We start from the raw sequence: 14,089 nt of genomic DNA on the forward strand, positions 1-14,089 counted from the left end.
TTAAGATACCACAGGCTTATAAAAAGAGCAATTAAACTAAATGGTATGCACTGCAAGGATGTACTATGTTCTTTTAAAATAGCAGCCTATATATCAATAGTATAGAGTAGGCTTACAACATTTTTCATCGGGTTTCAACTATTTATTGTGTTTGTTAAGGCGTTTTATTTTGTTGTCAATAAACAGAAAGTCTTCCACTTTTGAGTTCAATACCACTTTAAAAAAGACTTCCATGCAGTAGGTCTATTTACAGTATCACAGCTATAATTATCTTAAGTTAAGGTATCCTGCGTATCTCACAAGCTAGTGTAGGCTACATAGAACAATAAGAATCAAATAAAAAATAGTAGTATAATAATTTATTTCTTTTATTTCTTTACCAAATATTTAACATTTAGTCATGGCCACCTGGAGATGTGGCCTGATTTGTCACATTTTGCAGATTTTGATTACAGCTACTGCTAGTGTTTGACTGACATTTTTTGAGGTGTTTTTACTTTTTGCGGTTTCCTAATGACATAAAAATTTTTTGTTGCCTTGGGGAAGCAGTAACAAATGAGAAAAAGTAAGTTGAAAAACGCAAAATCAGACTGTTATTGAAAATTGACAGTCTGACTAAAATCTTCGAAATCAAATTTTCTTTGTTTTTCAACATGTGAGAATGTTAAAACCTATTGTGTTATCTGGGGAAAAGAATAAAGAAAGCGTGAGAATATAATTTTTAGAAAAAATTATTTAAACGTACGCTCAAAGTTAAAAAAACCTGGAAATTTCTGCAAAATGTGACAAATTAGACCGTATCTTTAGGTGGCCATGATTTAGTCCATTTTTTACCAAATATTTATTCCAAAATTTTTTTTGCAAAACTTAGTAAATTGTGACAAGAGCTGCCTATCAACTTTAAACATTGTTACTGTTAGATGTTTTCCAGCGCTATCGTTTTGTTTAGGCCACTTCCGTTTTTTTTTTTTTTTTTTTTTTTTTATATTACGCTCCTGCTAATGTACGACGCATAGAGAGTGGAGTGGATCTGCATGGTACGTTAATCAAAAATTGAAGGACGCTTTCCTGTGTGTAACACGACACAGTATTAGTGTTTCTGTGCTTTCACTTTTCCGAGTGAAGTGTGTGCACAGCAATACTGTTTCCACTTGAATTTTCCGTGGAACGTTACGAATCCTTTGTCACTATTCAATCGTGACGCGTTGGATACTTGGGTTAATTGAAAGAGAGGTTATGCAAACAAGGGAGAAACTATACGTTCGACTGCCTTATGTTCAAGTCAATTTAAGTCATTTTACTTCAAATTATCAGTTTTGACAGTGTAGGCGACGTACGTAAAGGAAGGAAGATTAGTGAACAATCGTCTAAGATAAACAGCAAATCAACTATAAAAATGCCAAGCTACATAGTCGATTATGTTTTGATGAACTACTGTTTAAGGCTTTTGATCGTAAGTTCATTATTACAATTACTGTTACAAAATTAAGCTAGTTTCATCCAATTCCTTAAATGAATGAAAAACCAGGCTGAAGCTCATTGAGTTGAATGTTTCATTTTTCAAGGAAAAAATATTGGAAGTAATCTAACAGCTAACCGCTCTCAACTAAATATCATAAATATTGCGTAATTGTAAGGGTTGGTAGCCTATGTTGAATGCAAGTCATGGTTCTTCTGGTTTGTAAATTCAGCATTGAAAAGAAAGAAATGTACACATTTTTAAAATCACCTTTGATGTAACTTACTTATGTTATTTAATAGTAGATATGAAGTATTGCAATTACAATAACCTTTACGATTTATAGCAAAAATTACGCTTGCAACTTAATAGTAATCGTTTCATTTCAAACAAGTTTATAGCTTATTCATATGACTCACTTTAAATGATATGTTTCATTTTAGATTGAACAGATAGTATAAACTGAAGTAACAATGAAGAAAGTTTATTTTTTTATTTCATTTTGTGTTGCTTTTTCCATTGGTATTGACACAACAAGTTATATGCCTTCAACAAGCTCCTTGAATACAACCGAAGATAGTGGTACCTTAAGTACGGAATATACAACTGAAATGTCAGGGAGTGGTGATGAACCTCCAAGCAGCACAGATTCTTCTAAAGCAACTACAACAAGTGCCACTAGAAATGGTTGTTACTCAGAACTTTGCCCAGACCCAATAGAATATTGCGAAATTGTAAATGAAGTTCCAACTTGCTCCTCACGACCCGGATATTTCTGCAATTCGTCGAGCACTTGCACAAAAGGTAATTTTTTCATTTACTGGTGAAGCAGTTACAAATATTATATTCTAAAAACTGACTTAGAATATAATATTTAAAGATAAAGCTTTGGTAGAGAGTTTGCTTTGTTGAATCATAGAGAAATAAAACAAAGTAGCTTTAGCGGGTTTTACATGATGTATTACATACACAAATATAACATAATTAAAATAATCTCAAACGTTTTCGACACGTACATGTGTCATCATCAGGAATTACATATCTGCAATATAAATAAAATGAAAATTGTAAGGTAAATTTGACTTTGCATTATAACTGTAACTGTATACTAACGACACTCCAGACTGAAAAACACAAACTGAACGACACAGGAATGCTTTCCTGTCCTTTCCTTTCCATTCCTGTGTCGTTCAGTTTGTGTTTTTTAGTTTGTGTTGTTACAATTTTCATTTTATTTATATTGCAGATATGTAATTCCTGATGAGGACACATGTACGTGTCGAAAACGTTTGAGTTTATTTTAATTATATTAAATTTGTGTATGTAATACATCATGTTAAACCCGCTGAAGTTACTTTGTTTTATTTCTCACTATTTAAAGAATAGACCAATATCAGTTCAAAAAGTGTTTCAGACATTTCTTGTGGAAAATCTTTTTATAAATTCCCACATTCTGTTTTTAGATACAGTAAATTTGAGTTTACTCACATTTTTAAACTTGAGTTAAAGGTATTCGTATGCTTTCAGCTATGGAGTTGGGAGGTTTACTCTATTTGGCCAGTGCCACCAGGATTCTAAGAGAAGTTTCAAACAAAGAGAAGGACGTAAACAACTTTGTAAGTTTACCCATTAGTTGCTACTGCTGGTGTTTTGCTATGCAAAGGTGGCGAAAATAAAATAATTTCTCAGTTAATGAAAACACTTACCCTATTATAGCAAATCCTAAATTATTAAACATTTATTTTTCTATTGTCACTTGGACATTCCTGCCAAAATTTGTCATTACCTTCTGAAAAAAGGTTAAATATTGAAAGAAAAAAACAACAAAAAACAGTAAAAGTAATAGTCACAGTACAATATAAAATAATACGAATGTTTTTTTTTTATAATACTATGCAACGGAAAAATGATTTCTAAAAAGCAATAGGGTTCTTAAGGTTTGCCCAATACCCTCAGGTGGTATTAAGATAAGATTTTCAGGGAATTACATCAAACAATAGGCAAAGCACTGCATAAAATATAAAATAATGCGACAATATTTATTTTATGCGCAGTATTCATTAGATTTTTCATTTTTTATGGGGAACAAAAGACTGAAAACTGTGCACTAAATAACTAACAGCGTCTTATTTGTTCTATCATCTAGTAAAATTGTATCCCAGTGAGGAAGAAAGACTGTCATTCAATTATTCTTTTTCTTCACTGGAACGGTAAATATTTCTTTACCAGTTCTGCTTACTTGTTAACGTTTTGTTATTAAACTTTACTGAAAAAATGTATCCAAATTGATGAAAATTTGTCATAGGTACAGTAGGCTATTATTGAGGTAGAGCTTCGATAGAGAGTTTGTCTTGTTGGTGTTTATTGAGGTGTTAAGACTTTAAGAACCGCTGCTCTACAACCTTTGTCGCTTTATTTATTAATTATGTATTCACACAACACTGCCAATTTTCTTGATCTCAGTTGAAAGATGTATATGGACCTTCTGAAGGATTTCTCGCGGTTGATGTCATAAACGAAGACCCAAGTGATGTTTGGAACTACAAACTAATTTATGATGTAAACTCAGGAGTAGACCCCTCATCTACACTTGAAATGTATTTAACAAATGATTTGGTGAGTTGAATATGCAAGCTATAAATTTACTTTATAAGACTGTTTTTAGTGCCTACTTTTGAGACAATATCAATTTGTTAGCAACTTAATCTTTTTAATTCATTTCAGAAAAGCAATTGCACTAACGATATATGCACAATACCATTGTTTTCTTCCTTAAGGATCATGAAAAACAAGTCAGTTGAAAATGCTGGAAGTAAGTAAAGTAAATTACTATTCGTGCATAAATAAAAAATCACATACATTGATATAGCAATGTACTATAATGTACATATAGCAATATAGCAATGTACATATAGCAATGTATATACATTGATATAGCTTACAGTTTTCACCAGGATTATGGAGTCGGTCGAAAAAATTACTGCTCCGACTCCTCGGCTTATAACAGGCTGACTTCGACTCCTGCTTCAGTGTTGCCAATCTTTTTTGATATTTATTCTTTTTCATTTTTTAAAATTCAATATCACGAAGTTATAAAAAGTGACAAAAACAAACACTTCTCATTTTTGGTGAAGCTTTAGATCGAAATACGGAGAACAAGAATCAATTCTTTGAAAAAAGGTTGCAAGTAAAAATTTTATTGTTAATCGCTTTGAATCAATTTGGAGTCGGCCTATTTTAAAGACTCCAACTCCGAACACTCCAAAATTCCTTCGATTCCGACTCCATGACTCTGACTCCACCGTCCTAGTTTTTACTTACTTCGTTTCATTGGCATTGTTCTAACTGTACCGCAATTTAGATGCTGACTCTGTTGTGTGTCAAAGCTACAATACATATTGCGACGACAGCAGCACAAACTGTGTTGTAAATGAAGGCTTAGCAAGTTGTGATTGCAAACCTCACTATGTTACCGTATTTGGAAGCGATAGAGTTTGTGCAGGTAAGTCAAATGCGACAATCGTATTCTTGAAAACCTTAAGTCTTAAAGCTAAGTTTTCTTTAATGTAATGGAAATTAATTGGACATGATACTATATTTACTGGAAAATATGGTTTGTTACAAAACTGCAACAGCCCAATTGTCACTAGTTTTTTGTTTGTGTTAATAAACTTGTTCAGCAAATTCTAAAACAGAAAGCGTTTTAAAAGTTTATTATAGACCTGCATTACAATATTTGATGTATTGAAAATAATGAGTTAACTTTGAGAATTTTCAAAGCTGACAGTGACAGGTACACGGATCAGAGATGCCATTATCGCTTATAATAAATTCTTCAATGAATGAATAAGAACTGCATCAATCAAATATAATTAAAACCATGCATACGATACCATGACTGAATTGCACAATTGCGTTAAACTTTTGCCGAGGTATAAGAAAAATACCACACATCGATCTGTTGTTTTCAGGGGCGCCGGAACGATTTTTGACTGGGGGGGCAAGATTACGAAAAAAGGGCACTTTTGTTTACTAAAAAGCCAATTTTTTTTCAAGTTTTAAGATAAGACATAGCGATAATGCTAATCTATCAGCTCACTATGTATTGAGTAATGATAGCCTACAAGTGTCCGGTATACAAAGAAGGGCATCATGCTATTTTATAATGATGTAACCTACTGTCAAGCCTTAAAGCAGCCTGCGGCCATGGCCGCTAAGTAGTGCTTGAATGAACCGCCGGTGCTACCTCCTCAATCGGCCAAGTTTGGCCGCCGGTCTCTCCTAGCCAATTATTTAATTTCGCAATACAATGATCGTGGATTAACTGTAGAAAACATGCAGTATCAAAGAGTGACGCAAAGTTAGGTCAGCGCGTCATAATCGCCACTGTTGCATTGTGTGGGGAATATTTGTTATTGATGGAATATCCATCTGCGATCGCCAGCGCTGTAAGTCTTGTTTGTAATTCCCGACGTTTATTTTAACAAAGTCTTAATCCGAATTGCTAATTTACTGTGGCTGGCAATATTGTCGTTTTTATGTCGATTCGATGTTGTCGGACATTGAACCGTTGTTAAAATAGAGAACAAAGTTACTTGACATCAATAGGGAAAACATTTTTTGATCATATTTTGCAAAAATTATGCTTCTTTTAGTAATGTCTTTTAGTAATGTACATCATTGAAATAGCTAAAACCTCAATTGCTAAGGCAACAGGGATCAGATGTCAGTAGATGTAACAGAAAAAATATTTCGCACTTGTTAGTGCATCGTCAGTTCTGATAAAGGCCAGTTAAAGCCTACAAGTAATGTTTTAATCATTGAAATACTGATTTTATTACCTTGCCGTCATCGTCAACACATGTCGAACGTTGTTTTTCGTTGCTAAAAAGAATTCTAGGGGAGTAGCGAACTTTTATAAAATCAGCCACATTGGAGACACTCGTGCGAGTGTCGTTTGAATAGTACTGGATTACAATCCCGATAAAGCAGTTATTGCGTGGTGCAGCGATTCTATTGTAGGACGTCGCCCAGGCCCAGACTTCAACAACGCTAAGTGATCATTTTAGCATTGTTGCAAGTTTAATTCTATTTACTTGTGCTATCGTTATTTTTATTTTGTATTTTGGCCTCCAAGCACGCAGATTTGGCCGCCGAGAAGGAGCTCCCGGTAGGCCACGATGGCTGTCGAAAAAAAAAAAGAGTTTTAAGGCCTGTACTGTGTTGCAAAATTTTGTGCCGTAAATATTATTTTGAGGCAAAAATGAAAGATTATAATTAGGCTAAAAGCGAATAGCAGAAATTGTTATATTGCAAATGTGCAGTAGCTTACATGACTTTAAAAGGGCACCATTGCCCCCCCTGCCCCTCCATCTGCAGAAAATTTGAGGGCAGGGGGGGCATTCGCCCCCCCCCCCCGCTTCCGGCACCCCTGGTTGTTTTAAAACTCAAACTTGTGATATCATAGAAACACAGAATGTTAAACCGCAATTTTTTTTTATTAAAGCGTCAAGTTTCAAAAGTTACACTGCCAATATAATACTTTCAATTACGTCATTTCAATGACCATAAAGTGCGTTCATTTGAAGGGTATTTATAGAAAACAAATATTGCTGGCACATACCACAGCATTTTACGTCACCGCCCCACAAAATACATAGCGCTGTACAAGCAAGTTTTTGCATTGTCCATACACAGATATGAAACGGCTATAAAGTAAGATAAAAGTTTCTACAACTTGCAAAATGAAAGTAATAAAAGCTAATTTTGTGCAATTGCGATTCAATATCAACTCAGGTATTCGGAGAATCCAAAGTTTGCTTGTTTAAACCAGGGATTCATACTATAGGGATCGCCAACTCGGTTGAATATCCGACAACCGGAGTGTAAAAGTGTTGCCAGATAGTTTTTATATTTTTAGAAAAAATATTATTTTCGCATTTTTAAAGTAGTAGTTGCCCAAAACTTGCCCGTAAATAAATATTTTAAAATTAATCTAAAGCAATTTTATTGTTCACTTATCAAGCTATCATATTTTTGGCAAATTTACCCTCTCTTGTACACAAAACATATTAAGCCTACTTGAAAAATAATTACCGGCTTCAACACTTAAAACATGAAGCTCTTTATTCCTGAGGTGAATTTTAATTTCCTCAATTTTTTGTTCTTAACTGGTTTCTAATAATTTTTTTTACACCAGCAAGTTTTATTTAAGTTTGGTACATAAATTTAGAACATTCTTATTGCAAAGTTACACAACTACAAACTACTTTAACTCAATCTTGTGCAACTTTAAACTTCAGGTGAGTTTTAAACGGACAAGCTTTGGGCGACCACTACTCTTTAAAAATGCCAAAATAATATTTTGTTCTAAAAATACAAAAAATATCTGGCAACACTTTTACACTCCGATTGTCGGGTTTTCAGCCGAGTTGGCGATCCCTATACTATGAATCCCTGGTTTAAACCTAATCTAAAGTTTAAAGTTGTACGAAATTGATTTAAAGAAATTTGTAGTTATTGTTTTTTATTTGTTTAAATCGTTCTGTTTTCTTTATGTAATACGTTTTCTATGTAAGAAAATTTAAACTTGAAAGAAATATTATAATTTGATAAGTGAATGCATGGTAATGGTGGATGTTAGAATTGGTTTAGATTAATTTTAGAATAGTTGTTTGCAGGAAAGTTTTGGGTTACTGCTGGTCTTTCCTCTAAAAAGTTTGAAAAACATCTGGCAACACTTTAGCATGAAGCACTCTTTGCTTGTCTTGTCAGTTGGACTTGGATATATTTTACTTCTTTGAATCCCTGTATCAATTTTTATGAAGTTGGTGTAAATTTTTGGAAACTCTGTAACTTTGACATCTAAAAATAAATACTTCTATAGTGACGAATAAGTATAAAAAAACAATAAATTTGGAGTCCCTGTTTCATTAAATTTGGTGGGTAATTGATTACATTCACATTAAACTGCTATCAATGTAGTGTATCCTATTCAAATGTCAATTCTTCTTGAGTAAGTGTGTTTAGCATGAACTGAATAGTGAAGCCGGCTTATATCAAGTCATTCTGACCACGGTACGCAAGTTAAGTCCAAACTTGATATACCAGTACACTCATGCAGGACACTACTGTATTGCAGTTTGTGTAAAAAAAACTCTTACCAAAACAATTAATGTAACACACAAAACTTTGCTTGTTTATTTACACGATGTTGCTGCACCAGTTTTACATTGATTGACTTTACTAGTAAAAACTCTACGACTACAATTAATACAAGTCTCAGTTAATATTATAAGTCTGTTTTCACTTAGTTTTGAATATTTCAGTTGAACTTTGCAACTCTAACGCGAATTGCAATTCACCTTTTGGTTGGTGTGACCCTAAAGCAGATGACGATGTCGGAAAATGTACTTGCATGTTTGGCTTTGAAGGGGACCATTGCAAAAGCCGTAAGTTTTTTTTTATTTTTTATTATTGAACATTAATGACCAAGTGACTGAGAACCGCTGCAGTCACCATCAGCGGTTACACCTTTTTACATTTTACCTAATATTTTGCATAAAAAGTGTGTATACTATCTAACGCTTAGAATACGATACCAACCTTGCAAACCAATTTTCTTTTACAGAACTCCCAATTGAATTTTTAGTAGCCTAACTGCTCATACTTATAGGTTTAAGCAACGAACACCAATTGAGAAAACCAAGACTTCTATTAAAACATATAGTTGTTGTGGCAGTAATTTAACTTTACACACCTTAATTTTGTTTTAACTTTTTTAATTTATTGCAGCATGGCTATTTGTGTTTATTATCGTGGCTGGATTCTTGGCTCTTGTCTTGTTGTCGTTCACAATTTGTATGTGTGTCACAAGCAACAAGAAATCGTCGAAAAAATTCAATGCTTATTCTGAAGACCGCACGATGGAGGTAAGTTCAATATTAACATACAGTAACTTACTGTAGTTTGTGGCATGACCTGATATTGTTTAATTTATATACAACAGAGCAATACAATATATTTCATATTAGGAGCAAAATGGTTGGATCAGCTGTTGTGTGAAAAAGTTTGCATTAAGAAACCGATAAAAAAAAAACTAGAATCACTTTGAATAAAACGATGTAAGTGGGTGTTGTAATAAAAAAAGATGAGTTCCATACTTGATCCAAGCATCGAGAGATGAGAATATAAGGTTGTCGTCTGACTGGTTTAAACATGGTTTAAGTGGCTACCGTCCAATTGTGACCCTTCTAGCACTCAGCTAAAGAGTTGATCACTGATCAGTGCTTTTAACCTTGCTTGGTAATTACAGAAAAAAAACGAGTTATGACAAGGGTGGGAATCGAACCCACGTCATCAAAATGTATTCCCTAGCCCTAACCCTCTAGGACACTCTGGCTACGGCGGAGCGTTCACTTAATTTGCTTTCTATCAGAACTGTTTACGTTTTTTTCTCTGTTCTACATCTAACTTCTATTTACGTAATGTCGTCACAGGCAATGCAAGTGTTGGAATACTGTTTTATTGAACTGCAATGTATTTCATTCAAAGGGCAATACTTGATCAAGTCAATGTTTGAATTTACCAAACAGTGTTCTGTTACACAGTTCAACTTTACTTTTTTTACTTCACACAATAGCCTACTTTCCTACATTTATTTCGACAATGCCAGTGCTTGATTGACAAAAAACATTTTTCCTTCCTCGAGGTGACAAGACCTCCTCGTATATTATTCTAAAAGTTACAAACACTTGTTCATGATTTGGACCATTGACACCGACCCGGTTTATAAAATGACCTTATAAAACCTGGTTGGTAGAACTCTCGCTGGTAGCTGAACTGTCATCACCTTTTCATCCGTTTTTAGGGCTAACAGAAAGCTGTTTCGCAAACGCTTGAAGTGATTTGCTGTTGAATAGCGATACTCAAATAAGCTCTCAAGAATCAGTCCACCATTGATTTGTATTGTTGTTGATTTCTTAATGTATTTCGATGCTTTGAAAATAAACTACCAAAACGACCCCATTATAGGGTGATCGTTTGAGAGATTCTTTTTTTTTCTGACCAGCTCTAATCATACACTTACACGTTTTGTTTTTCAGAATCCTTATACTCAGATAGATATGGTGAGTGCATGATTACAGTAAACCTAATCAGTGTATCTTGTATACTTGATCAGTGTATGCAGTACAGACTAGACATCACTTTTTTCTATATCTACTGCAATTTGTGTTATATCGTTGTAAGGAAAAAGGCCGTTAGTATATCATTATTGACTAAATATGTCAGTCAGTGTGTTAAAATGGATGGTGAAAGAGAAAACTGAAAACGTTGGAAATTAGACTTAATTTTGGCCAGTTAAGGGCGATTCAATGGATCTTTAAATCTTTTAGATTTTTATGCTTGTTGATATTCTTTTTATCTTTCAAAATTATCACACTTCTTCCTTCATAGAATCTAAATGGAACAACAATGAACGGAAAAATGAGAGCGTCCGTGCCCAAAGAACTGGTAAAGATTTTCTTAAATTAAATTTGATTAAATTTGTAAATACAGTACAACTCAGAAGTTTGTTACTGTGCTGTTAAAGTTGGTTGTTTATTCCCTTAAAAGTGAGCGAAATGTCACTACTGCAACTAAAGGATATTTCAGTAGCCTAAAATTAACCAAAAAAAAAACGTCTAATTTTGAAAAATGTGTTTTATTTTTCAGAATTTTGACGATCGTTATGAAACTTCACCGTCAATTTAGATACTTTTTTACGTTTCTGTTTTATCAATTTATAAAGTTGTCATTTTTATTCACCTGTGCGGCAGACAAGCAAATATAATTTGACAATTTAACAAAAAGATTATGTCATAAAAAAAAACTGAACAAAAGTCATAAATTTTGAATAAATATATAGAAATAAAAGTGAACCTCAGCGCTTTTCCAATGCATTTTTCTTCATTTTTGTTTCTGTTTTTCGTTTGTGATGCGATAATAGTGTGAAAACATATGCGGAGGCCATCTGCCTGCAGTGGCATGACTGGCTGATGATGATGAAAATGATGATACCATATACGAGCTTATTTTCAAAGCCATACACTTTTTGATGTCTCAATTAATAATTCGTTTTTACATCTATAATATTGTTGTCAGCTAGAACTGATGTTATTAAAATGTGTTCAGTAGACCTAAACACTGTAAACAGTATGACGTGTAAGCCTTTGTACTGTTCGTAATGTCTCTATGAAACTATCAACGGAAGTTCTAATATGTTATACAATACCGCCAACATGTTTATTGTATTATACTGGCTATTTGTTACTGTGAATAATATTTGAAATCTGATCTGTAAAATCTAAAAATAGTAAAACGTTGATTTATTTTTTTATAGTTTAAGCAAAAAGAAATCAATTGTCTTATTCTTGTAAAACTGCATTGCGTGTAATGGCTAATTTTTGTATTATTCAAATTTGACAAATATAAAAGCAATTCAAGTTGCATTTTCAACAATGGAAAAAAAACTTGATGCTGCATCTTGCGAAAGAAGAAAACAAAAAACAAGATATTTCATACGCTTAATGTTTTCTTTTCAAAACATCCATAATCTTCATATGACTTGCGTCACAATATTAATTTGTCAAACATGTCTCGTTTTTTTTTTAACTGAAGCATCTGTCCTAAAATGTTGAAGTTATCTACAAAATAAAAGAATAAAAATGCGGTTCAAAAATTTTAACTATTTCAATTGGTGTTGCAAGGAGCATGCAACTGTAAAACAAGGCACAAAAACATAAGAGCAAAATGGTTGGAACGCATGGTTAATATTACCAAAAATTAACTAACCCAAAATGTAGATACTAAACTCATGTTCAGAAAACGATCGAAAACGTTTTATAACACTGAAGATAAAAGTTTAGTTTCGGAAACGTTTGCTAAACATTAGTTAAGTAATTATATTTTAGGCGCTTCATTTTATGACTATGGCACAACAAGGTTTTAATAAAAATAAACCCTGATTACCATATATTCTATGAATTGGAATAGAAAAATACGTAGGCTATTAGCATGAAGCTCCAAACTGAACCATCGCTTCAGTCAGGCTAAGTAGAAAGCAGTCATGTGAAGTAAGTGTATTTACCAATGCATGGAAACAGTTGTAGTCTGGACCACATAAAAAGTAGATATCGATTGCAAGACATTTGCATGAATGGTTCGTGTTTGATTTTTCGCTTGCAAGTATGCTGGCTTTATTTTTATATAGTTTCGAGAGAGAGTTTGCTTTTTTATACCAAAGACAGGCAAGACACAACAATATCACAGGGTTGAGCATTACAACAGTATATTTTTTTTACATATTTACAAATAGTTTAACAGTCAAACGTTTTCGGCTTAACTTAAGCCCTCATCAGGAATCTGCAAATATTTATAAAATACAATAAATTTCAGTTTCTTGAAAGTAACTACCGTAACTAACTAACTAACTAACTAAACAACTAACTATAAGCATCAAGAAACACGCAACGATTAAAAGCAATAGTGTGGAAAACATACAGACAGACGGAAAACAAATTACATTAGGAAAAAGGCAACTGCATGATTAAAGTTACAACTTAATTGTACTCAGTCAATGAAATTAACTCGGTATTTTACTGCCTTTATACATTCAGTTAACTTTCAATCTCAGTACATGAGAAGTAGAATCATTAAAACATAGAAAAAGTTATAGCAATAATAAATAAGAAGATGGCACGATGATAACAGATGAAATACTGGAGTCCCTGAAAAAAAAAAAAAAAGAAAACAGGAAAAGACAAAACTGTGTCTGAACATATGTGGGAACCATTTGCAGGTAGTGGCATTCACTGACGAAGCCGGAATAAAATTGTAGAGGAAAACTAAAATTATTTAGGAAAAAGTGTTTTTAAGGTAAAAATAAATTGAAAGTCTTAATTAAGATTGTTAAGATTGAAAGAAGAAGATACTGCTGACAGAGTGATGTGGAAGACTGCAGTCTGTACCGGCGACCCCACTTGAAGAATTTAAGTCTGTAACTGTTGTACGGAGAACTAATCGCTAACGGCAAACGCCAAGTGGAAGGTATAAGAAAACGCATCAATGACACTTTGAAAGCCTCCATGGGGAAATAAATCTCAATCGATGTTGATTTTTGGAAAAAATTAGCCGCAAAATGACCAAAATGACGCAGTCGTATTGTTGTATGTGCAACATCAGCAACATACACCGTACGATATATGCTATCAAAAATGAGAACCGCGCAAGGTCAGCATTGAGCAAAAACTCTAGCCTAGTCCTCTATAAAATCGGAGTGTCTAGGGAGCTGACTTTGTTCAGCCCCCACCCTCTGGAGATGCCTCAACGTGGTGTAGAGGTGAACCCAGGCTGAAAACTAGGCTAATCCCTAGCAACTCCTGGGGCTAATAGACACACGTTAAAAGTCCCCAACGGCAATCTCTTTTTGGCGGAAGAGGGCAGTGTTTGACGGGCAGGCATCCTGTAAGGCGGGCCTCAATGAACAGAGCACCCGGCAGCCCGTTGCAACCGGTTCCCCTGAATCTGCACGTTCCGATCTTATTGGACCGCAGTGGACATGGAGCTGGCCAAGAGTGTGTGCGTAGCCCT

The 14,089-nt window shown here is 33.8% G+C and overlaps 1 protein-coding gene across 1 annotated transcript; it reads left to right on the forward strand.

Moving 5' to 3' along the window:
- The first annotated feature begins 1,915 nt into the window (after positions 1–1,915).
- LOC145785755 (uncharacterized) lies at positions 1,916–12,084 on the forward strand. Its single transcript, XM_082597462.1, has 10 exons — positions 1,916–2,263; positions 2,987–3,075; positions 3,923–4,075; positions 4,184–4,271; positions 4,821–4,961; positions 8,788–8,910; positions 9,254–9,390; positions 10,564–10,587; positions 10,916–10,972; positions 11,174–12,084. Exons 1-10 carry the CDS (start codon positions 1,933–1,935, stop codon positions 11,210–11,212), a joined length of 1,182 nt encoding a protein of 393 aa, XP_082453588.1. The 5' UTR covers positions 1,916–1,932; the 3' UTR covers positions 11,213–12,084.
- The last annotated feature ends 2,005 nt before the right edge of the window (positions 12,085–14,089 follow it).

Source organism: Aplidium turbinatum, chromosome 16 (genome assembly GCF_918807975.1).
Source record: "Aplidium turbinatum chromosome 16, kaAplTurb1.1, whole genome shotgun sequence".
In the NCBI taxonomy this organism is placed as follows: Eukaryota; Metazoa; Chordata; class Ascidiacea; order Aplousobranchia; family Polyclinidae; genus Aplidium; species Aplidium turbinatum.